Source organism: Mesoplodon mirus (genome assembly GCF_964341445.2).
Source record: "Mesoplodon mirus genome assembly, chromosome: 11".
Classification (NCBI taxonomy): Eukaryota; Metazoa; Chordata; class Mammalia; order Artiodactyla; family Ziphiidae; genus Mesoplodon; species Mesoplodon mirus.
The window spans coordinates 96,562,912-96,588,654 of NC_138987.1; the positions used below are offsets into that span (position 1 = coordinate 96,562,912).

At 52.9% G+C, this 25,743-nt stretch overlaps 1 protein-coding gene across 1 annotated transcript; it reads right to left on the minus strand.

The window, feature by feature from the left end:
- Positions 1 to 4,069: 4,069 nt before the first annotated feature.
- CD4 (CD4 molecule) lies at positions 4,070 to 23,829 on the minus strand (the record flags this gene model as incomplete). Its single annotated transcript, XM_082635340.1, has 9 exons — positions 23,797 to 23,829; positions 16,692 to 16,797; positions 16,388 to 16,552; positions 8,297 to 8,455; positions 7,650 to 7,883; positions 6,323 to 6,661; positions 5,154 to 5,354; positions 4,460 to 4,581; positions 4,070 to 4,141 (listed from the first exon to the last, which is right to left on the minus strand). The coding sequence occupies exons 2-9, from the start codon at positions 16,738 to 16,740 to the stop codon at positions 4,070 to 4,072; spliced, it is 1,341 nt and encodes a 446-aa protein (XP_082491466.1). The 5' UTR covers positions 16,741 to 16,797; positions 23,797 to 23,829.
- Positions 23,830 to 25,743: the final 1,914 nt, after the last annotated feature.

Here is a 25,743-nt window from a genome sequence, read left to right on the forward strand (position 1 = left end):
TGTCTCCCATCCTTCGTCAGCCATTTTTCCTGCTTCTGGCGCTCCCGGGTCCCTCTTTCTGTCCCCTGCTAAGCACTCCCCAACCGCTATCTTCACATCCCTGAATCTCTCCTCAGAGCTACCATGGCAGAGGCAAGGCTTGTTTCTTCTTGAGGGCTCACTGGAAACTGGGATATGGTATTACAGCCATTCCCCAACCTTCCAGGCTCCTGGGTCCAGGGGTCCAGGTGCTCAGTTCCATCTCCCCAAGCCTGCATGATCACCCGCCCACTCACCGGGTATCTGGGAAGATGGGAGAAAGGAGGCTGGGACCGAGGCGGGGGTGGGGTGGGGTGGGGGGGTGGCAGGGAACCCGAAGGCAGGGGAACCACTGACATCAGAAGCATCCAGAAAAGGAAAGAGGGGGAACTAGGGGGAAGGAGGAGAGTTTGAACAGAAGAGAAGGAAAGAGGGGGCAAAGTGATAGTATTTGAAAATAGAAGGAAAAGCCAAGAGACCCCTGGAGAGGAGGCTTTGGGGGGAGGTGAGGGGGGGATGGAGGGAGGGAGCGGGGAGCAGGGAGGCTGAGAAGAAAAGCCTGGTGCTCAATAAGGTTCGGACTCCCTCCAGCTCATAGAGCCCCGCTCTCTCCTCCCCTGCCCTGAGCCTCAGTTTCCCTCTGATGGGAAGGAGGATGTTCTGAATTTGGTGACTCTGAGCTTCATCGAGCCCTGGGGAGGGGGTTCAGAGGAACTCGGCTGAAAGCCTGAAGAGAGTGGAGGCAGGAAGGATGGGCGTAAAGGCTTTGGGGTAAGCAAGGTAAAAATGGGACGCATCGGTGGTAGCGTCTGTTTCCTGTAGCAGACCCTTAGACCCTTGCCCTCCCCAGAGGTCCTGGTCCATCCCCCACCTTTGTCTTCCCTCGGAGCCCAGTACACCCTAGTTGCCATGGCAATGGCCAGCTAGAGGGAGATGGAGGGAATCGGTCAGGAGCGCCCCCCACCTCCCCTCCAGCCTTGGACCCCTTCCCATCCACACCCACCCAGGCCCAGAGGGTGGGCTCAGGAGGAAAGAGCTGGGGACTCGGAGAGGGAGGGCGGCAGGAGGGATGTGAAGGACAGAGGGAGGAGGTGAAGGACGGAGAGCGATCAGAGGAAGGCGGGAGGGGGTCCGAGGGACCCCAGGGCGGAAGGGGGTCCCTCGCCCTTCGGGGTGAAGGGGTAAAAGGTCAGGCGGCTCCTCCTCCTGCGGGCCACCCACCGCGGTCTCCAGGGCAGAAACAGCAGGTGGCTGGGGAGGAGGGGCCGGCCCGAGGGGAGAGGAGGCGGCGGGGGGGGGGGGAGGGGGAGGGGACCACGGGGGACAGGGCCGGGGTCGCCTTACCTCGGGCTGCGCCCAGCACTGCCATGGAGACAGCACTCCCGACGCGGCTCTCCCCGGCTCCCGCCGCCTGCCGGCTCCAGCTCGCCGCCCTCCTCCCTCCTCCCTCCTCCCTCCGGGCCTCCCTCCTCCCGCCCGTCCCAGCCTCTCCGTTCGGCCCCCTACGTCCCTCCGAGCCCCTCTCTCCCGGGGTCCTGCCGCCGCAGCCCCGGGTCGGGACGGAGGCGAGGCTTGAGGGGCGGGGGCGAGCGCGGGGCGGGGGACCGGCCGGTGGGGACTTGGAGGGGGAGGGGCGAAGAAGGCGCCAGGAGGGAGGGAGCGAGGAGGGCGGCGGGGAACCGGCTTCATTGGAGAACTGGATCGTGTCCTGCCCCCACCCCACCCGGTTTTCAACACGAACTCAAGCTCGATGAGGCAGCTGGCGTTGCTCGGGGAGTTGGACACGTGTGTCACCGAGTGTCACTGTGTGTATCTGTAAGGGCTGTGCCCGGGTGTAGCTCACGCGGGCATGTGCTGGAGGCTGCCGAGTGAGGGGCGCTGGTGAGGACGCTGGGGCTGCTTGCGGGGTGCGGGGTACACAGGCTGAAAGAAAGCACCCCACCAATACACACCGCTTCCCCCTCCTGGAACACAAATTCACACTTGTGTGGGCGACACACACAATTCTGCACACATCACAGTTTTTCACGTGCAGGGCACACACAGCCCCTGCAGTCTCTCCCCTTCAGTGTATCACACACCCGCACACTCAGGGCCCTCTGGGGTGGGGAGGTGGGTAATCGGCCTCCAGAGGATTTTTCCCTCCCCAGGGAAACTTCGTCTCCTTCCTGGGGCAAGCCTGGCAACCTCCCCTCTGGGTCTGACCCCACAGATCAGAAGATTCCAGGTCCCCAGAAAAGAGCCATTTCTCCCTCTCTCTCTCTCTATTTCTCTCTCTCTCTCTCTCTCTCTCTCTCTCACACACACACACACACACACACACACACACAAATGAAGAAGAGCATCTTCCTTAAAGTCAGTCTCTTGGCTTTTTCTGTCAGCTCAGGGAGGCAGGGGTGGGGAGTGGGCAGGAATACAAAGCAAGCCATGGGGAGCCCTGGAGACAACCGGGTGTTCTTCCTGGAAGAGGCAAGCTGGAAGGAAAGGAAAAGGGGAAAAAGGTAGGGACTGCAGGAGGTGGTGAGAAAGGGAAGGGAGGAGAGAGAGGCAGAGGAGGCTGGGGATCCTGAGAGAAATGGATCAAGAAGAGGAGGAAGAAGAAAACTTGTAAACCCAATTTTCTTGTCTCCTGAGTCACTTGGGGGAGGGATGAAGGGGGGTGTGGGGCAGGGAGACTCTCTGGGGCCCAGAGGTACCCTCAGAGGGTTCACTCTCTAGCCAGCTCCCCACCCTGTCACCCTGGCAAAGCTCACCTTCTAGAAGGTTCTGATAGGGTGAGTGGCGGGCCACTGGACACCCTCCCACAGGGCCTGTGCTTGAAGCCTGTGCCCTGATTAGGAGAACGGCAGGTTTTGTCCTCTGCCAGCAGGTGATGAAGGAGGGACCCTAGGCAGGGAGGCCCTGAACTCTCTGAGGCAACCTCCCTGCGGTGAAGGGAATCCAAGGTACGTACCGGGCATCTATGACCAGCCAACTGCAGAAATCTGTGTGGTATTTGTCCCTGTGTTCAAGAGATAGCAGTGGACCTAGAGGTCAAGAGACCTGGGCTAGTCCACGTACTAGCTGTGTGAACCTAGGCCACCATCTGACCTCTCTGCATTCCATTTCTGGTCTATAAACTGGAGATGATAATCTTGGTCCTGTCACTACCAGTCTTGTAGGATTTTCATGAGGTTCAAATAGACTAAGGATGTGAAACTGATTTGTAGACAGCGCCACGCTGTAAGTCTGTGGTTCTGCTAACACAGGGTAAGACGCAGGGAGAATGGAGCAGCACAGGCTGGCAGTCAGGAGCCTTTGGATCTGGATCCATCCTTGACTGGCTGTGTGACCTTGGGCTAGTCCCTGCCTTCTCTGGTCCCAGGGTCCTCTCCCGTACAATGACAGCCCTGTGCTTCGTGCTTCAGACACCCAGCCTCACCCTCCAGGCCAGGCAGGGCTGGGCCCACGTGCTCCCCTGAGATGCAAGTGAGCAGTGAGGGAGAGGGTCGAGAAGAAATCATCAAAGAAGGGCTAGGGTTTGAGTGAAAAGGAAGTGGGAAGAGGGGGTGTGAGTGAGCCTCTGGAAGAGCGGACCCAAGGCCCACTGGACGGGGAGGGCAGGAGGCGGACAGAGGCGCTATTCCGGCTACATTCATCTGGTCCGCAGGCCCAGGAGACCAACGGGAAATGCAGGGGGAGCCAGCTGGGGAGGCTGCAGGTGGGAAGCTCCTCCTGGCTGGGGCCTCAGGTGAGATTACACGTCTTCTGGAGCCGGCTGGAGGGAAGAAGAATAAGAGGAGCACGTCTGTTCCTCCCCAACTCCTTGCTTTCCAGGCCCTCCCTGGCTCCCAGACCCTGCTTTTCTCTTCCAGCTCAGTGATGGCCTCTGGACACATCGCAGGCCCCCTGCCCCTCACCTCGCCGTCCTCCACCCCCCACCAGCTACCTACCTCCTGGGCCATCCCTGCCCGCTTCTCTCCTCTCCACCACCTCCCTCTAGCCCCCATCTCCTCCTCTCTTCCTCCCCTCCCTTCCCTCTCTTCTCCCCCCTTCCCTCTCTGTCCCCTAGTTACTGCGAGCACTGGCAGGTCTTCTTCTCACTGAGGAGTCTCTTGATCTGAGACGTCCGCTCTGCCTGGCGCTGTCCAGGGAGAAAGAGAGGAGTCGTGAGGGTCCCAGGCCTCTGAAAGGGAGCTGCCCCTTGGAGGGGGGCGTGGGAGGGGAGAGACGGTGACTGTGGCTGAGGCCATCTGTCCCAGAATTAACTCTGTGCCTTCCTGTCTCTCCCTCCGCGTGGGATCTGGGACGGGGCCCAGCTGGCAGTGAGGCTGCTGAGCAGTGGGCCGAGGGAGCCAGAGCAGAAGCAGGTCACCGACACAGGGTATCCGTGTTGCCGTACAGGCCTCAGGTGCTCGAGTGCCCTGCGGGGGAACGAGGGCGTCTGGGGAGGCTCACTCACCCTGCGGTGCCAGCATTTAGCAGAGAAGATGCAAAATCCAGTGAGAAGCAGAAGAATGGTGATCCCCCCCAGCACCACAGCCAGAAGCTTCGGCCAGGCGTGGGTGAGCACTGGGGGCAAAACTGCAAGAGAGAGAGCTGTGCTCAGCTCCCTGCCCGCTGCAGTCAGGCACAGGGCACGCAGCGGGGGGCCTGAGGAGGGAGGGCCCCATTGCCCGGCCACACTTGGGTCTGGTCCTTGGTCTGGGAGAGCGGGGCAGGGTGCACGGGGCCCTCAGGGGCCCCCAGGGCTGGCAGGGAAAGGCTGGGGAAGGGGTTTTAAGGTTTAGACACTGCACTGTACCCTGGGGAGCTAGAAGCGGCGGTCCACGCCATGTGCCGTGCGCATGAATGTGTGTATGTGTGTGTGTGTCTGTCTGTCTGGGTTTGAAGAGGAGCCAGGGAGGGGGGCTCTTGCTCAGGTGGACCCCATTCCTGGGCTGTAGACCTTAGGGAGATGGGAACTTGTAGGACTACAAGAACCCAGGACCACACCCCACCTCACCTCATCACCCCTGTGTCCAGGCACCATACCTATAACCCACCCATCTCAGAGCAACTGGGAGGCTGTGTGGTCTCCACCAGCCTTGGGAGGGTCCCGCAGTGGAGGAGGTCGGGGCTCGGGGTTGGGCCACGGAATCTGGACTCTCACTCACTCTTGACCTTGGATTCCAGCAGGACTTTGCCCTTGTCGCTCAGTAGACACTGCCACATCCCTGCTTCAGGGCCCAGCACCGTCACCAGCTCCTGCTGACCTGAGACCCTCATACTCTGGTTCTCCATCTTCAAGCTCAGTGTCAGCCTGGGGGAGGTGGGTCCCAGCACCTCACAGGTCAAACTGTTTGGGGACTTAGTCACTGCAGAGGGACAAGAGCCTGAGACTGGGAGCCTGGACCTCTGGGTTCCCAGCACCTCCATGCTCTAAGGGGATTCATAGGACAATGAAAATGATACTTTACATTGGCATCCCTCTTTTAGCCTCTCAGAGCACATTTTCCTGCAGTTATAATGGAGGAAACAGGGCTTTTTTTTTTTTTTTTTGGCGGTACACGGGCCTCTCACTGTTGTGACCTCTGCCGTTGCGGAGCACAGGCTCCGGACGCACAGGCTCAGCGGCCATGGCTCACGGGCCCAGCCGCTCCGTGGCATGTGGGATCTTCCCGGACCGGGGCACGAACCCATGTCTCCTGCATCGGCAGGCGGACTCTCAACCACTGTGCCACCAGGGAAGCCCCGGAAACAGGGTTTTTGAGGCCCAACAGTCTTAGATTTGAAGCCCAGCCCCACTGCTTACTCTCTGTGAGTCCCTGAGCAAGTTACTTACCCACCTGAGCCCCAGACAAAAATTAAATGGGTAAATACATGTAGAGCGCTTGAATGGGGCCTGGCAGGTACAAAGCATCAAATATTAGCCGTTATTATTTATGAACTTGTTATGATGATTAAGGAGATAAGGATGGGGAGAACTCAGTGTGGCGCCTGACACTGTCACCATCACTGTCATACCGTTATCCTCCTGAGGAGAAACCCGACCACAGAGGGGAAGGGCTTAGCCGGGGTCACAGAGGGTCGGGCAGAGGCAGCACTAGAGCCTGGTTCTCAGGGAGGCTCCTTGGGGATTCTAGTGGGGGCCACCCTAGGCCGGCTCTTGGATGTCAGGGAAGAACAGAGGATTGCAACCTCAGTTCAAAACCAGCTCTCGATTGGCTCCATCAGGCAACCAGGGCCTAGGCATCCCTCTGGGGGCCTGTCCTGCCTTGGAGGGTCCCAGGGCCAGGTCCCTCCAGCCCCGCCCCGCCCTCACCTTCTCAGCCTAGCTTCTCACCTCTCATCACCACGAGGTTCACTTCCTGATACAACTTCCCCTTGGTGAGATTCAGGGTCAGGTTTCCAGAACCTGCGTACTGAGGCAAAGCCTGGGGCAGAGTCAGGTGGAGGGGGAGTGCCTTCCTCATGTGGAGCTTGAGGTCCTTGCGAGCCTTTCCCACAGTCACCTTCCCGTTCTTCAAGGTGAAGGTGATCCAGGACTGGGGGGAGGAATTCCCCTTTGCCTGCAGCCAACTCAGCTCCCCGCTCAGATCTTCATCTCTGAATGTGAGTGGGAAGGAGAAGTTCACCTGCTCCCCCTCCTTTGCATAGACTGTGCTGGAGACCTCCTGGAAGGCTGGAGGGGGACAGGAGAGAACCCGGGTCCATACGCAGGCACGCGGTGGGTAGGCACGTGGTGGGGGAGACGGGAGGAGACCAGCTGAGTCCAAACACCTAGGCTGCCATTCGGGCACTTAAATTCCCATCTACCTCTCCTCTCCTCTCTCAGCTCTGCACCCCAGGGGGGTCCCACGGCAACACCCCCTCCCCCTAGAAGCCCTCCTAGAACAGCCCAGACACAAGGGGCCTCTCCCTCAGGATCCTGGAGCACAGAGGCCATTTGGCCTGCACCACTTGGGTACACAAGTTATATCACCCTTCACAAGATAAGAGCGGATACTGGCTGACTACGTGCCAGGTGCTGTTCTAAGTGCATTCCGTACGTTACTTCTGCCCAAACACGACAAGGTAGGCTAGACCATCCCTGTTTTACAGATGCAGAAACCAAGGCACAGAGAGGTTCAGTAACTTGCCCAAGGCCACACGGTTAAGTCAGAGCCAGGATTTCAACCAGAGTCCACACACTTCACCACCACACTACCCTACCGTGTGTCCCATAAGCACCTGGAGCACAGGATCTGAGGTAGTGCCTGCCTTCTGGGCTCTTTTTTTCCCTCCCGATGCTGGCTTGCTGCTGTGAGTGTCCCTGAATTAGTGGCTTTGCCAACTTGGTGGAAGGGGGGAGCTGAGGCAATGAAGAACATAGACGCCCTTGACAGCCCTCCTTCGGGGCTTCCTCCTGGGTCTCTGGGGTCCCTCACATCCTTATATCCCCTGTCCCTTCCTTCCTCCATGTCCACTACCCTGAGGCGTGGCTGTAAATCAGCATCTTGAGGAAGAGAGGGCCCAGTATGTCCCCCAGGGCAGACTTCCGCTCCAGGGGGCCCTGACGCTGGTCTCCGTCCACCCCCACCCCACACCAGACCCGGAAGTGGAGCAGCAGAGAGAGAAGAGGGACCGTCCCTCAGGCCGGGGGGCCTGCGGAGGAGGGGAGCGCCTCTCACCCAGCACCAGGATGTGCTTGCTGAGCACCAGCGTCTGCTGGTCCTGGGAGACGGTGCATGTCCAGGTGCCACTGTCCTTCAACCCCACCTGGGGCAGTGACAGACTCCTGGCCTCATCCTTCCTTTTATTGCCTGGACCTCTCCATTGCACTGAAGGGTTACTACCAGAGGGGCCTTCCAAGGTCAGGGTCAGGCTCTGTCCCAGCAGCAAGTGGGTGTCCGAGCTGGCAGTCACTGTGGGGGCAGCAGGTCAGTTGTGTCACACACACACACCATCTCCAAGGAGAGGGGAAGGAGCCAGGAGACCAGGCGTGTCTCTCGTTACCCCCATCCCAGCATCTCCCTTCTGCCCATCCCCCGCCCAAGGCAGCGTTTCCCTCTCCCCTCCCCCTCTCCTCGTCTGTCTCAGTCCTCCCTCTGTCTCCTGCCTTTCCATCCCCCTCACCCCCACCCCTAGGTCTCTTCGACTCCCCCCTGCCTGACCCAAGGCCTGAGGAGGGGCTGAGGAGCCGCGGCGGCCTCTCTGATCAGTCTCTGGACTGTTGAAATGCCACCAGCTCAGGCCCTGGTTTGGGTATATGGGGATGGGAGTCAAGGAGGAAGGGAGATTGGCTGGAGGTGTCCTCATCCCAGGCCGCCCCACTCACATCTGAACACCTGCAGTTCCACCTCGATCCTCTTGTCCTCCACTTCGCAGATGTAAGTCCCCGAGTCAGGTACTTCAAGATCCTTGATGACCAGAGGAAAGGATCCTCGGTCCCACAGGTTTGTTTTTGATTCGACTCGAGAGTTCAGCTTGGAGGCACCTGGGAGTAGAATGCCACCGTACTGAGGAGGTTGGGGTACCCTGGAGGCACGGCACCCCCTGGCGAGGGCGGTGCCCACAACTCTGCTGATCTGAGTTGCTCATTTCCAGCAGAATCTGCCTCAGGTCCTAATCCGAGAACCCCAGACTGGTGAGGAGGTCCCAACACATTCTTTTACCAGGCCAGGACAACATCTCACTAACCCAAAATATAAAACCTTACCCTCATTTAGAGAGCACTAACTCCTACATGCCAAACACTTTACATGCATCATCTCAAGTAATCTTCACAACAGTTCTGAGACATAGGTACTGTTTTGCTTATCTTGCAAATAAGGAAAGTGAGGCTCAGAGAAATTAAATAGTTGCCCAAACTCTTGCTTACACATTATCGGCAGAAACATAAACCAGTACACTTTCTTTGGAAGGTAATTTGTTTTGTTTTCGTTTTCATTTTTAAAATTTTTACTGGAGTATAGTTGATTTTAAATGTCGTGTTAGTTTCTGCTGTACAGCAACGTGAATCAGTTCTAAATATACATACATCCACTCTTTTTAAAATTCTTGTTCCATATAGGTCATTACAGAGTATTGAGCAGAGTTCCCTGTGCTATACAGTAGGTCCTTATTAGTTAACTATTTTATATATAGTAGTGTGTATATGTTAGGCTTAATCTCCCAATTTATCCCTTCCCCTGGAAGGTAATTTGTAATATCTACCAGAATTACAAATGCACATGCAGAACTCAATGTTCACCAAGAAAGGAGAGATTAAATAAATTAGAGTTCACCCATTCAGTGGAATGCTATAAGAGAAGAACGAGAAGGCTCTTTCTATTCTGAGATGGAATAATATCTAAGAAACATCATCAACTGAATAAAGCAAGATATTAAGCAGGTTACCATTGCTTGAAAAGGAGGGGGAAAGTTAGTTAACATCTATCTATCTATATCTATCTATCTATCATCTATCTATCTATCCATCTATCTATCTGTCTCTCTATCTATCCTGCCTGGTATATGAACAAATATTTCTAGAGGTGAACGTAAGGAAATGGTCGCCTTGGTAGTCCCTAGGGAGAGGAAGTGCATCCCCATGAGACAGGTGTGGGAGGGCTTTTCACTTTATTTCCTTTTCTACCTTTTGAATTTTGACATCAGTAAGCGGTGGAGCCAGGATTAAGATTCAGGCTGTTGGGTACGTCATGCAATACTGTCTCTGGAAAGTTCTGCAAGCACGGACATGCGGCCTCCTCCAGTCTCCTCATCAGAACTAACAACCAGCACCCAGAGGGAGCTCTTCTCTTTAGCTAACCATTTTCTGGGTGTAGCAGCAGCCCCAGAACTTCATTACAATGAAGGGCTTTAGAAGCTAAATTTGCACAGTGAACACACAGGCTTTTATTTAGAACGCATATTTGGAGGGAGGGGGTGAAGGCGGCTGAGATAAAGCTCCCACCCTCAACCCCCTGGCCTTCTCCCCATTTTGGCCTTGGTGCGCGAGACTTACTGTCAAGTCGGCTGTCATTCTCCCTTCTTGCCTCTTCCAGACCTCACAGCCCCTTCCCACTGCTCAGGGCCACCCTCTCCAGGAGGCCTTTCCAGATAACCTGTAGCCCTGGGCTCATACCCACCCCAGATTTTCCTCCAGCTCTGCCCACCTCCCCTTTCATTTGTCCTGCAGGAGTCCCTACCCTACCTGCTCTCTCCCCTGGATCCGTGTGCTGGTTAGCTCCCCAGTTTTTCTGAAATCCTACTACATTCCTTTTACAATCTACCAAACTTCTTGAAGGGGTAGCCTCCTCTGGTTCTGCCCCCGTGTCACTTCTTTCGATTCTCTCCTCCACATCTCAGCACCCTTCCCTTTTCTTCATCTTGGACTCCGATTCTGCTATCTACATTTAGGTGCTACTCCGGACTCTCTCCTGGATCCTCTTCCCCGTTTCTGTAGACATTCTCAATTCCACTGCATCCCCTGTCGACTCTGCAGATGACCCCCCAGCCCCAGCCTCTCGCCTACATCCTGGGCCCACATTTCCAGTGGCCCAAGGGATGACTTTAGCTGGATGTCCTGCCATCGCCCAAAACTCAATTGGTTCCAAATGAAATGTAACACCCTTTCCCTAAAATAACTTCCTCCTTGCTTCCCTTTTAAAACGTCTTCCGAGCCTCATCATGACCCCCTTGTCCAGACTGTTCCATACTTTGTAAAAGTGATTCTACTTTGTGAAAGGTCAAGGATTATCAATGCGTCTGGGATCAATTCATGGAGGAAACCAGTACTGAACCAAGCCTTAAAAGAAGTACAGGCGGTGAGCTAGAGGAAAGGGTTGCCGCAAGGACATCTAGGAAGGGGGAAAAGCTCCAGGAAAGCTGCACAGGCAACCACCTCAAAGCAGTGAGGAAAACACCTGGGTGTGAGGTTTCTGGCTGGGGAGCTGCAGCAAGCGATACTGAGGGGGAGAATGTCAGGCAGAGGCTTCCAGGCTTAGCCTAATGGACTAGGGAGTGACACACGCAAAGCATTGCTTTGGGAGCCGGTACTGCTGCAGGAGGAAGAGAATTGAAGTAAGAGAGACTGGTAGCAGAGAGACTTGCCAGGAAGCTTCCACTGTAATCCAGGGGAGGGGTATGTGGCCTTGGCTAATGAGGGTGGAGTTCCCATGAGAACAAAGAAGATGAAACAGAAAAACATTTCCACGGGAAGGAATGGCCATAAGCAGTGACTGATGGGAAATCGGGACTGAAGTAGGGAAAAAAAAATTGGCTCTATGGTTCAGAAACTGGGGGAGTCAGGAGAGTGATACTGCCATGGTCAGAGATCAGGAAGCCGGGAAGGGGAGCTGTTCTGAAGGAAATTCAAATCATGGGAACAGTACAAAAACGTCGACACAAAAGAGGTAAGAATGTTTAGAAGGGAGCACATATGTTTCAATCTCACAGGCGATCATAGAAATGCAAATTAAACCAACAATGATATATTTTTCCACTATCAAATTAGCAAAAAAAAAAAAAAGTTTTAAGTATTACTATTCAGAGTCAGCAAGGGTGCTGGTGAGATAGGCACACAGTGACATTATTATCTAGACTTACTGTAAATGGCTAGAACCTTTCTGGAAATGATCTTGCAGTATATACCAACTTTTTTTTTTTTTTTTTTTTTTTTTGCGGTACACGGGCCTCTCACTGCTGTGGCCTCTCCCGTTGCAGAGCACAGGCTCCGGACGCGCAGGCTCAGCAGCCATGGCTCACGGGCCCAGCCGCTCCGCGGCACGTGGGATCTTCCCGGACCAGGGCACGAACCCATGTCCCCTGCATCGGCAGGCAGACTCTCAACCACTGTGCCACCAGGGAAGCCCCTACCAACTATTTTTAAAAGCTCATACCCTTAGTTTCATTTCTAGAACTTTATCCTTAAAATGATAATTTTAAAATGCAAGCCGTGGTGACCTAAATGAGAAAGAATTCCAAAAAAGAGGGGATATATGTATACATATAGCTGATTCACTTTGCTGTACAGTAGAAACTAACACAATATTGTAAAGCAACTATATCCCAATAAATTTTTTTTAAATGCAAGCCAAAACGTAGGTACAAAAACAATAATTACAGTGTTGTTAATAGGGTACAAGATCAGATGAAAGGGTAATGGCTGAACACTAGAGCATATAAACTCGATGGACTATTAGATTGGCACCAAAAATGATATTTATAAATAATATTTAATGAAATGGAAATATTCATAATATACATATTTAAAGTTGTGTTAAGATCATCTTTACTTTTTCCGTTAGTTATTTGAACTACAAAAATTATACAGACTCAACACTTCGCCCTTGCCCAGCCTCTTAATACTACAACTTGGTGTGGATTCCTCCATGATTTTTTCTTTGCTCATGCAGACATATATTCACACATATTGAATTTTTTAATTAAAATGGGAGTATATTATTGATACATACATAGCTTACTGTCTTTTCTTAAAGATTTATTTATTTTACTTTTGGCTGCGTTGGGTCTTCGTTGCTGCGCACAGGCTTTCTCTAGCTGCGGCGAGCAGGGGCTACTCTTCATTGTGGTGCGCGGGCTTCTCATTGCGGTGGCTTCTCTTGTTGCGGAGCACGGGCTCTAGAGCACAGGCTCAGTAGTTGTGGCGCACGGGCTTAGTTGCTCTATGGCATGTGGGATCTTCCCCGACTAGGGCTTGAACCCATGTCCCCTGCATTGGCAGGCGGATTCTTAAGCACTGCGCCACCAGGGAAGCCCATAGCTTACTTTCCACTTAACAAAATGTGCTTGACATCCTTCTAAGCATGTGTATGTGGAGCTTCTTCATTCTGTTTGTTTTGAAACTATGAAAGCTAATCTTTTTCCTCTGATGATTTTTTATTTTTATTTTTTTATTTTTTTGGCTGTGTTGGGTCTTTGTTGTTGCGCGGGCTTTCTCTAGTTGCAGCTAGCAGAGGTTACTCTTCGTTGCGGTGCATGGGCTTCTCATTGCGGTGGCTTCCCTTGTTGCGGAGCACAGGCTGTAGGTGTGCGGGCTTCAGTAGTTGTGGCTTGCAGGCTCTAGAGCGCAGGCTTAGTAGGTGGGCTTAGTTGCTCCGCGGCATGTGGGATCTTCTCAGACCAGGGATCTAACTCATGTTGCCTGCATTAGCAGGGGGATTCTTAACCACCGCACCACCAGGGAAGTCCCTGATTTTTTTTTTTTTTTTTTTTTTTTTTTTTTTTTTTTTTGCTGTACGCGGGCCTCTCACTTCTGTGGCCTCTCCCGTTGCGGAGCACAGGCTCCGGACACACAGGCTCCGCGGCCATGGCTCGCGGGCCCAGCCGCTCCGCGGCATGTGGGATCTTCCGGGATCGGGGCACGAACCCGTGTCCCCTGCATCGGCAGGCGGACTCTCAACCACTGCGCCACCAGGGAAGCCCTAATTTTTTAAATTAAACTTTTTATTCTGAGAAAACCGTAGATTCCCATGCAATTGTAAGAAATAATGCAGAGAGATCTGGAGTATCCTTGATCCAGGTAACCCCAAAGGTAACAGCTTGCAAGACTATAGCACGATATCGCAGCCAGGATATTGGCATTGATACAAATCAAGATGCAGAACATTTCCAGCAGCATAAAGATGTTACCCTTTTCCCTGTTTTAGCCAAACCCCTTTCCCTTCCAGACCCCTGCCCCCACTCCTGGCAATTACTAATCTGTTCTCCATTTCTATAATTTGTCATTTTAAGAATGTTATATAAATGAAATTATACAGTATGTTACCTTTTGGGATTGGCTTTTTTTTTTTTTTTTCCACACAGCTTAATTCTCTGGAAATTCATCTTGGTTGTTGTCTGAATCTATAGTTCATTCTTTTTACTGCTGAAAAATAGTCCATAGCATGGATATAACCATTTACCCATTAAAGGACATCTGGGTCGTTTCTAGTTGTTGGCTATTACTAATAAGGCTGCTGTCAGGAGAGTGATACAGATTTCCATGTCATCATAATCTTTATTTCTCTGGGGTAAATGTCTCCGAGTACAATTGCTGGGTTGTTGCATGTTTAGTTTTTTAAAGAAATTGCCAAACTGCTTTCCAGAGCAGCTGCACCGTTTTATACTCCCACCAACAATGTAAAAGTAAACCAGTGCCTTTGCATCCTCACTAGCACTTGGTGTTGTCCCTATGTTTTATTTTGGCCATTCTGATAGGTGTGTGGTGATATCTCATTGTGGTTTTAATTTTCATTTCCCTGATGACTAATGATGCTGAACACATTTTCATGTGCTTATTTGCCATCTCTATGTCTTCTTTGGTGAAATGTCTGTTCATGTCTTTTGCCTATTTTCCAATTGAATTTTTTGGGGTTTTTTTTGTATGGAATTTTGAGAGTTGTTTACACATTCTAGATACTAGTCCTTTGTTGGATATGTAGTTTGAATATATTTTCTCACATTTTATAAGTTAAGACAATTTTCCTCTTCTTAATAGAGTCTTTTTTTTTTTTTTTTTTTTTTTTTTTTGGCCAGGCTGTGCAGCTTGTGGAATTTTAGTTCCCCAACTAGGGATCAAACCTGGGCCCCAGCAGTGAAAGCACCAAGTCCTAACCACTGGACCACCAGGAAATTTCCAACATCCTCTGTTTCTTTGCTGAGGCTTTCTGGTTTTCATTTGTTTCAAGCATGTTTGTAACTGTTTGCTGAAGGACATTTTATCATGGCTGCTTTAAAGTATTTGTCAGATAATTCTAACCTCTCTTTCATCTCCATGTGGGCATCTGTTGGTTCTTTTTTTCATCCAGTTTGAGACGTTTCTGGTTCTTAGTATCAAGAGTGATTTTCACTTGGAACCTGAACATTTGAGTGTTATATTATGAGATTCTGGATCTTATTTAAACCTTCTTTTTTAACTGGCTTTCTTTTATACTGTTCTTATTACTGCCAGGTAGAGGAAGAAATCTAGGTTCTCCTCTCACCCTCCACTGTGCTAGAGGGGGATGCTCCTCATAACTGGTCAGAGATGGAAGTTCCAGTTCCCCACGTGGGGAAGTTCCAGTTCCCCATGTGGTCTCCATAGATCCTGGTTACCGCAGGGTGATGGTAAAGGTCTTGACTCTCCACTAGACCTCTTCTGACACCACCCCAGTGGGGGGGGGTGCCTTCTGACTGCTGGGTGGAGTGGAAGTCCAGGATCTTCCGATGATCTCCACTGACTTTACAGGGCGTGGAGGAGCCTTCTCACTGGCTGGTGGGGATGCACAGCGCCATTCTCTACTCTGCATTCTCTGCTCCCATCTCAGTGGAGGTGTTGGGTGCCTTATACAGCCTGGGTGGGGGTGTGTGGAAGTTTAATCTCCCATTCAGCCTTTGTTGGCATGGGAGGGTGTGGGGTCACGGTTTTCCTCTGGTGTTTGGCTGAAGTAGAGCGGTCATTATATTGAAGTTTTTTGTCTTGCTGGGTTGCTCCTTTCCTGGTCCTTTGACTAAAGAGAACAGGCTTCTGTGAGGCTTATTTTCGTCTGTGCCCATCAGAGCTTCCAGGTTGCTGGCTTCTTCAGCTCCAAGACTGGGGTATTCGAGGCAAAAAGAAAACTCACCAACCTGTTGTTCTTCAGGCCCTGAGGTCCCTACCAGTCTGCTCTCTTCTCAACGCCTTTCAGAATCTTCTTATGTTAGTTCTATATGCAATGTCTAGGTTTTCATTTGTATTTCATGAGAGGAAGAGTGAAAAGTATGTTACTATGGACTGAATTGTGTTCCCCCAAAATTCAAAAAAAGAGAAGCATGAGGGTAAAATTTAGGTGAGAAAATAACCTCCTGTACTGCAAGATAACGTTCCTAAGAAGTATTGAAATCTTAATTCTTTCCACTTTAAAAGCTAGAAATAAATCATTCTATTGCTTTTTTTTTTTTTTTTTTTTTTTTTTTTTTTTGCGGTACGCGGGCCTCTCACTGTTGTGGCCTCTCCCGTTGCGGAGCACAGGCTCCGGACGCGCAGGCCCAGTGGCCATGGCTCACGGGCCCAGCCGCTCCACGGCATGTGGGATCTTCCCGGACCGGGGCACGAACCCGTGTCCCCTGCATCGGCAGGCGGACTCTCAAACACTGCGCCACCAGGGAAGCCCCCATTCTATTGCTTTTAATGGAAGTAAACAAAGTATGGTCATGGATCTGTAGCAACAATATTCATGAAACCATGGGTTTTATATGATAGTTATTTTTCTAATATCCATTAATATAATGAAATTATAATAGACCACCAGAAGCCATTCCCCAGCCCACCAGCAGCTGACAGAGGGAGGCTCTGGACTTGGAGAGTCCCTGAGACTCTCAGCTGGAACCTCCAGGATCCCAGAGTTTCCTAGGAGCTGGGCTCTGACACCAGGGGTGTTCAATCCCTGGGGTTTTCCTCTCTGAACAGGGAGTGGGGCCAGCCTACCTTTGTGCCAGAAGTAGCCATGATTCCCCAGAATCTTGGTCTGGTAAGAATTTTTCCAGCTGAAGACCAGCCTCTTATTCTGGGAAGCTTTGCAGGGCAGCTCTGCGAGGTCTCCTGCCTTACCCAGCACCACTTTTTTCCCCTGAGTGCCGGCTGGGAGCATCACTAGGTGGAAAAACAGGGGGTCAGGCCTCAAGGGTGTGGCTGCGCTGCCTCCGCCTTATCCGCCCCCCCACCATTGCATTTCCCAATCAGCCCCTCCTCCCAGGCCACCTGCACCCAGGCTCCAAGTCTGAGCACTCACCCAGTTGCAGCACTAGGAACAGGTGCCTAAGAGAGGTTCCGGGGTCCATTGTGGCTTTGCTGAGGCAGGCAGGGGCCTGGGCCTTCCCCCAAAGAAAAGGCAGGGCCTGGGGGAGACACCAGTCATCAGTCAGCAGGCATTCACCTGTCTTGGGACCCCTTCAGGACCTGGACAGCCAGGCCAGGACCTAGACGTGCAGATCTCTAAACAAGACACCCACTGGACGCGCCATACATGCTGTGCCCAGGCCAGGGGTGGGCTCTCTGCCAGGTGGGACCAGAAACGGATTCTCGGAGAAGGTGGTAAATTGGGACTAGGACCAGGGAACCAAGCCAGGTCATGAAGGTCCTTGAGTGCCATACTGGGAGGCTGGGACTTGACCCTGGGCGCTAGGGAGCTTTACCTAGAGAAGGACAGGAGTAGATTTACAAGATAGATGTCTTCAGCTGCTGAGCAAACAATGAGCTGGAGGAGGTCAAGCGCCAGAGGCAGGATTTCAAGAATCCTGGTGAGAAACCTCCAAACTACAAATAGAACTATGATACGACCCAGCAATCCCACTACTGGCATATACCCTGAGAAAACCATAAACCAAAAAGAGTCATGTACCAAAATGTTCATTGCAGCTCTATTTACAATAGCCAGGACATGGAAGCAACCTAACTGTCCATCATCGGATGAATGGATAAAGAAGATGTGGCACATATATACAATGGAATATTACTCGGCCATAAAAAGGGACGAAATGAGTTACTTGTAGTGAGGTGGATGGACCTAGAGTCTGTCATACAGAGTGAAGTAAGTCAGAAAGAGAAAGATAAATACCATATGCTAACACATATATATGGAATCTAAGAAAAAAAAAAGGTCATGAAGAACTTAGGGGTAAGATGGGAATAAAGACACAGACCTACTAGAGAATGGACTTGAGGATATGGGGAGGGGGAAGGGTAAGCTGTGACAAAGTGAGAGACTGGCATGGACATATATACACTACCAAACATAAAATAGTTAGCTAGTGGGAAGCAGCCGCATAGCACAGGGAGATCAGCTCGGTGCTTTGTGACCACCTAGAGGGGTGGGATAGGGAGGGTGGGAGGGAGGGAGACGAAAGAGGGAGGAGATATGGGAACATATGTATATGTATAGCTGATTCACTTTGTTATAAAACAGAAACTAACACATCATTGTAAAGCAATTATACTCCAATAAAGATGTTAAAAAAAAAAAAGAAGAATCCTGGTGAGAGAAGGTGAGGTCTGAACTCAGAGAGACGGACTTGAAGGAGGAGTTCTGAATTAAAACTCCCAGGACTGGGACTTCCCTCGTGGTCCAGTGGGTAAGACTCCACGCTCCCAATGCAGGGGGCCCAGGTTTGATCCCTGGTCTGGTAACTAGATCCCGCATGCATGCCATAACTAAGAAGTCTGCATGCCGCAACTAAAGATCCCGCATGCCGCAACTAAGAAAGACCAGGCACAGCCAAAATAAATAAATAAATAAATATTTTAAAAATAAAATAAAACTGCCAGGACTTGGGGCCTGATTCAGTGTGAATGATGCTGTCAGAGAAAGAGCAGAGGGCGATTCCTGCTCACTGTCAGAACGACCCTATGAGGCCTCTGAGTGGGACAAGGAGAAAGATGATGTTTGAGTTTCTGTGGGCTTGGAAGACAGACAAGGCTGTGGAGGAGGGGGTCGCAGAAAGGCTCTGAACAGGCCTCAAGGAATGGGCGGCACTAGGTTGGAGCAATGACTCTCAGCGTGTGGTCACAGGTCTTCAGCAGCGGCTGATACCTGAGAACGTGTGAGAAAGGCAAACTCTCGGGTCCACCCCAGACCTGCTGAATCAGAAGCTGGGGGTGTGTCCAGCCATCTGTGTTTTCACAAACCTCTGGGCGACTGATGGATGCTGCTCAAGTCTGAAAACCCTGAGCTAGCTGGAAAAGAAAGGGGAGGGGCATCCCACTGCCATGTGCAAGGTCAGGGGGCTGTGGAGGGAAGTAGTGGGGGGTGACATGGGAAGGCGCATGGAACCTGACCTTGAATCTTCAGAGGCAGGCTAGAGAATTAGGGCTGGGCTCTGCAGGCCACTGGGAGTCGCTGCTGTTTTTTCGAGCAGAGATGTGAGTGGTCTTTGTAGAGCTTTAGGAAGCTTGATGTGGTAACGGGACCAGATAGATGACATGGAGGAAGTAGAGACTAAAGGAAGGCCACCAGACAGTGCCTCGAAGACAGGCAGGGGCAGGCTCGAGTGTCTTCGAGAGAGCAGGGTGGAGGAGGGTTGGATTGGGAGTTTGGATTAGCATATGCAAACTATTATATACAGAATGGATAAACAACAAGGTCCTATAGTGTAACACAGGGAACTATATTCAATCTCCTGTAATTAACCATGATGGAAAAGAATATGAAAAAGAATGTATATGTATATATATATATACATGTATCTGAATCACTTTGCTGTACAGCAGAAGCTAACACAACGTTGTAAATCAACTATACTGCAGTTTAAAGAAAAGTGTCTTTGAACTCCAGGCCCAGGCTGTAAGCGGGCCTCAGAGCATAGCCGGCCTTGGGGGCAGTGTCGGCATGCACCTGGCCCAGAGTTTGTGCATCCAGACCTACTTTTCTCTCCCCCCTGCCTGGTCTTTCTCTCCCCCGAGACCACCTTTGCAATGATCTGCCCCCTCTGAACTCCCACAGCCTCCCATTCTGAACTTGACACCCCCTTGGGCACGTCCCACCTTCTACCTCCGGGTACAATGACTTGGGTTCCCACCTCTCCTCCACCACCTTGATCTCTGGGTTAGAGGTGATGGTCCAGCCAGCAATGCTGCCACTGACACCAGCTGGAGCACAGAGTAAGGTCTCGGGATGTGTTTGGGTAACTTAAACCAAGTTGAATTGAACAGAAGAGGGGAAATCGCTGATTATTTTTTTCTGTACCCAACATGTTAATTCTGTTACTAAAATGGGTCACTGAAGGGTCTGTACCCACCCAAGCCTGGCCTGGATGAAGCCCAGTCATCCACATCCACGCTGCCTATTCTGTGAGCATCCCCCCAGGCATGCTCCATCCTCTCTGCCCTGCTTTCCACAAGGAGGCTGACTGCTACACACCCTACACAGCGTGTCACCCCGGCTCCCTTACGCTCCAACTCCTGGTCGGGGTTGGCCACTGGGAAGCACCCACAAGAGATGGGAGGGCTGAGGAGAGAGGCTGGGGTATTTTATCCTTACTCTCTCCCAGCTCTGGGCATATTTTCTGGCAATGGCTGGATTCCCTCTCTCCCCGCTCCCTCCCCTGGCGACTGCAGCTCCTGTCAGATGGCCCCCTAGAACCCTCACTGGGTTCTAGAAACAACAGGTTGGCCCTTTCTCCTTCAAGACTCCGCCTCTTCCTACTGGCATCTGGTTCCTCACCATGCTGGTTGGGCCCCTGTCCACACCTCTTTCTGCAGATGGTCTTGACCCATCTGAGATGCATTCTGTTTCCTGTTGGGCACTGATCCATGATAAGGATGTAGCACTCAGATGGGTGCTGAGGGCTTGGTCCTCCTCATGAGGTTTGGGGGGCAGGGGGAAAGCCCCCTCCTGTTGCTCCATCTGCCTGAAAGAGGAACTATCCAGGGCCTAACTCATGGTGGGAACTTGACAGAATTCTTTTAAACCAGGGAAATAGGAAGAGAAGAGGTCAGCAAGAAGGTTTCCGGGAAAGGAAGAGGGAGGCTCGTCACGGGCGAAGTTGTTTTGCAAGTTGGCCTAGGCGGTGGAGGCACAGAGGGGAAGGCTGGGGTGAAAGCGTAGGCCAGGGCACGCTGACATCTGAGAGCGGGTCCCACTGCCGCCACCCCAGACTCACCGTGTCCTCGGTGAGCGGAGAGTGAAGGAGTCTGCACGTGGGATAGCCCTTCCCTGGGGTCCAAAGCCAGCCTAGATGCCTGAGCAAGGTTGGGGACATTCTTGCCTCTCCCCAAGTGGTGGTCATTCTTTCTTCCCCACTCGGTGATCCCGGGGTCTGCGCAAGGGCCACCTCTCGCCACCAGCTCCCTGCGCTGCCCCAAACCACTGCAGGGCTCAGCTTGATGGGGGAGGTTCTGGGTTTCCAGCTGCTGCTTTGGTGCCTGGGGCCTCCGTTGCTGCCTCAGAGAGCTGGCCTTTGATTTCCACATCCTCAGCCTCCCCAGAGGCACTCTGCCCCGGTACAGTAGCATCCTGTACACCACAGCCCCTGAGAGCGGCTGGGAGGGCCCGCTGGTCCCCGAGGCCCTGGCTCCTCTCTCCCCCCGTTTCTCTGCTCACATCTGTGCATTCCTGCACCTATGCTTCCCCACGCTGATGCCTCCACCTTCAACTCCCTGCATCCGTGTCCCCCTTCCTCTGTGCCTCAGACATCAGGAGGCGAGTCTGGCTCTCCTGGGCTCACCTTGAGAGCCCTTTGCCTCTTCTCCTTTGGCACCCCTCCTCTCTCCAGCTGCCACTACTCTCTAGGCCCTTCTGGCCTGGAAACCGGCATCCAGACCTCTGGCAGGGATGCAGGCTTCCACAAGCCTCCATGTGAAGGGAGCCTGCAGAACACAGCCTGGAGCCCAGGGGCGGATGTCAGGGAGATGGCTGCAGCCTGGACAAAGGGAAAAGGACAGGGACTTCCCTGGCGGTCCAGTGGGTAAGACTCCGCATTCCCAACGCAGGGGGTCTGGGTTCGATCCCTGGTCAGGGAACTAGATCCCACGCGCATGCCACGACGAAGATCCAGTGCAGCCAAAATAAATAAATTAATTTAATTAATAAATATTAAGAAAAGGGAAAGGACAGATTCAGAGAAACACACAGAAGCCCCAAGGGGGGATGACGGGAGGATGGTTAGGAAAGTGGGCGGCAGGGAGAGACCCAGAGCAGCTCATTAAAGCAGCAGGTGCACTTCACCCAGTCCACGATCACACCCAAAGCCCAGGGTCGTGCAAACAAGGTAGAGGCAGAGGGAAAGCGAAGGAAATTCTGAGAGGCCAGACCCACGCCGGGAGCAGGACACCCAGAGAGAGGCGAGGAGAGGCCCAAGTGGCAAGGCACCGCACACCCTTGGCGCCCCGAGCCTCCCCGCCCCGGGCTGGGCTGAGGAGCGAGGCTGGGGGGGAGGAGGAGGGCGCATCCCCACCGCAGCCACAGCCTGTGGTCCCGCAGGCGCTTTCATCTCCTCCCCACGGCCCCCCACGGCCCCCCACGGCCCCCATCAGCCCCCTCCAGCGCCGCCGCAGGATGCGGCCTCCAGCGCGCGCGCCCGGCTGCTGCTCCCCGGCTTCACGGGAACTAACTTCCTAGAGACGTGGTCCCTCTAAGGGACCCTTGTGGTTCCCTGGTTGCAACCTCCGCCATCCTCTCCTTTGCCTCTGCCGCCCACGTGGGGAGAGCGGAGCCCCCCTCCTACCACAATCCCCCGAAAGGTGCAGACGGGTCCTCGGCCTCGGAGCCCACAGACCCAGGCCCCCGCCTGCCCCTCGCCGACACCCACCCTCATCAGAGGTAGTTCATTCAACCAGCGCTCACTGAGGGTCTACAGACAGCACGCCGGGACCTGTGGGTCGCCAGCGGCGTGGCGGACATCACCGTGGCCAGGATCAGGGCCCAAGGGCTGAGGGGCTTCTGCCCCAAACCGGTCGGTGGGGGGAGTTTTTATCCCAGGGGGGCCTCTTCTCCCTAAGGGAAACAGCCCGGGGTTCTCTCTGACCCGGTCCTCTGGGAGCCCTTTCATCTGAGGTGAGGAGGGCGGCCATTTTGTTCGAGCCCAGAGCCTACACAGCGCAAGAGATTGTTTGTCAGAACATGAGGTGCGGTGACCTCCCCCATCAGGTTCTACCCTCAGCCTCGCACCCCGAGAAGGTCGCGCCACAAGAGCAGGACGTTCAGGAAGAGCTATCCCGCCCAGAGTGAAATCTTTGACTTAGCGAGAATGCGGCCTTTCTATTTTGAGGGATCTGACCGTGGGGAGGGAGGCCGTTCGCCCAGAATCCAGCCAGGAAGGGAGGACAGCGGACACCCAGGGAACAGGGCTGGAGGCCAGGGAGGCCTCAGGAAAGAGGAAAGGACGCAGGGCATGGAAGCGGAAGGCTGGGGTCCTCAGGGCATCCCACTTGAGGGGTATCACCTCCTGCATGCCCCCCCCACACACACGCCCCCCACCAAGCCCGGGGAGGGTCTGCAAATCCTTTTCTAATCCCCACTAGCCTCCTTTTCCAGAGCAGCTGAGACACCTAAAACCAATTCCTTAGAACCAATTTTTCTAACGATGTCGTGGCCTAAAAATACATATCTGTCACTTTTACAGCGTGTCATACCGAAGAGCTCGGTTTCAACCCTTTCTGGGAATTTTACCTTTCAACTGCTTCATTCATTATTTTAAAGCTAATTAAAGTGGAAGTGCCTTTAGACGTATTGTTCAAAAATCCTAAAAACGCACCAAAAGTAAACAAAAGCGTAGAAACACATAAACAGGGAGTCGATGGAGGCTACATCAATCCCACAGCTTACGAAATGCTGCACGTATGAGTTCTGGTGTGAGTTTTTGGTGATTGGGTCATTGGGAAAATTAATTTGGGGGGAGAGCTGTCTCTAGACCAGATTCTACTTCTCTTTCTCTTTTTCTTGCTTTTATTTTGTTTTCTCGTTTCCTTTCTTTTTTCTAGGCCTCCTCCCTCCTTCACATTTGTTGATTATTGTTATGTCTTTCCCATCCCTCCTTCCCTCTTGTCTTCTTCTTTTCCCCTCTCCCTGTCTTCATCTCCTCCACTCCCCATGACTAGTGGCCTTTCTCAGCCCGGGGCACTTGAGCACCCATTCCTTCTCTGCTCTCGGAGTCACCCTTCCGAGTCAACACCCTTCCGCTCCGGGAACTGAGCTGTGCGCCGTGGGACTGCGGAGAGAAGTGTGGCCTAATCCCCGGCCTCTGCAAGCTCCCATTTCCAAGAGGAGATCAATGCTCATGAAATGCAAGAGAAGGTGGTCAGAGCTGTGGGCAGAGACCTGGAAATCCAACACATCTTCTGCGACATTCCTCTCCCCTTCCCGGACCCTCGGGCAGGAACAAAGCCCTGTCTGTCCCTCTTACCTCTGGGCCTGGATCTCTCTTCCCCTCTGCTTCTTGCACAGGTGTGTCTATGTGAGCGTCGGAGCAAGAGCCCACGGGGGAGAGCGCCTGTTGCTTCTGCAGAGATGTGCTCAAACGGAGAGACAGGAAGCCTGGTAGTGAGGCTCCTCCACGCCCCAGGCCTGGGCCAGCCCCCAGCGTCACCACCTGGGGCTGGGGTCCCCACCCCCTGCCTCTTGGGGAAGTTGTCAAAATGAAAATGGCGAAGTCAAGCGAAAAACATCAGCAGAACCTGGCCGGAGCCCAGAGTGTCACCGCACTTCTCACTGAGTGGCGAGAAAAAGGGTCACTGTGCTTTTCATTGGATGACAAGAAAAAGATTGTATCAGTGATACTACAGTCTGGCCTGGGCTTCAGGGAAAGCAGACGTGGTGGGGGGGAGACAGAGGGTCTACGAGATAGCCATTGTGGTCAGCCCCACACAGCCCCTGGCTCCAGGGCCCTGAGGACATTTGTTCAGGGGGGGGCTTCTGGGGCTCCCTCCCCAGGGGCATTATAGTTGGGCCCGTGTAGCAGAAAGGGCCTGGCCTGAGGCATTTCAGACACCCAGAGTGACCATGGACCAGGCTCCTTTCCTCTGGGCCTTCGTCTCTGGCCAACCCTCAAATGTTTCTCTCTGGCCCAGATCTCTCATGAGCACCAAATGGGGGTATCCGTCTGCCCATTGGGTTTCTCCGTTTGGATGCTCATCAGACATAGCAAACTCAACGCATCCCAAACCAAATTCATCCCCGAATACTACTACCCTCCAAACCTCCTTTTTTTTTTTTTTTTTTGCGGTACGCGGGCCTCTCACTGTTGTGGCCTCTCCCGTCGCGGAGCACAGGCTCCGGACGCGCAGGCTCAGCGGCCATGGCTCACGGGCCCAGCCGCTCTGCGGCATGTGGGATCTTCCCGGACCGGGGCACGAACCCGTGTCCCCTGCATCGGCAGGCGGACTCTCAACCACTGCACCACCAGGGAAGCCCCCAAACCTACTTCTTGTTCAAGTTTCCCACTCAGTGAGGGCTCCACCATCCACCAAGCTGCTCAAGCCCAAGGAACTGGGTGTAATCTCTGACTCCTTCCTCACCCGCCCCCTCCCATGTATTTATTTAGCAATTCCCCTGGACGTCACCTTCTAAGCAGCTCTGAAGTCTGTCCAGGTCACTCTGCCCACCACCACCACTCCAGTCCACGGTGCCATCAGCATCCTTCACCTGGACCACAGCTCCTGCCTCCTCACTGGCCTCCTGCCTCTCCATTCTACCTTCCTCCAGGCCATCCTCTGCACAGCAGCCTGAGCGGTCCTTCCAGTATGCGCGTGTCACCACGGCCTTCCCTTACTATGAACAAAAGTGGCTAGTTCAGCTTGCAACTCCAGCTATTAATACAAGTGTTTCTATTGATACAACCATTGTGCTCTATTTGCAGCCAAAGCATTTTCTGCTCCTTCTCGTTTCATAACACAGTGTACCCAAGGGTTGAGTTAATACAATTAATATTTATTTACTGCTTCATCAAGTGCATTCTAAAGTGAAACTGGCATTAATTTTTTCTTCTTTTTTTACTGCAAGTGCCTGGCGGTGGAGAGCACGATGACCATAGCATGGTTTGACACCGTGACCTTGATTTGTGCTAAGGCAGCAGTCTAACCCAGATTTTGCAACATCACTGTAATGTCAACATAGTGACAATGGTAAATAATGTCCTATTATTTTTATGAAAATGGTTTGACCTGGCAACCCCCCCCCTCCCCAAAAGGGTCTCAGGGACTCCCATGGGCCACACGTTGAGAATAACCAAACTGGAAAACTTGTATCCACTCTTCAGATCTTAGCTCTCTCTCTGCACAGACCTTTAGTTGTCCCCCAAATCTGTTTTCTCCTTCTTCCTTAGTAATAGAACCCTCGAATTTGAGCTGAGCTC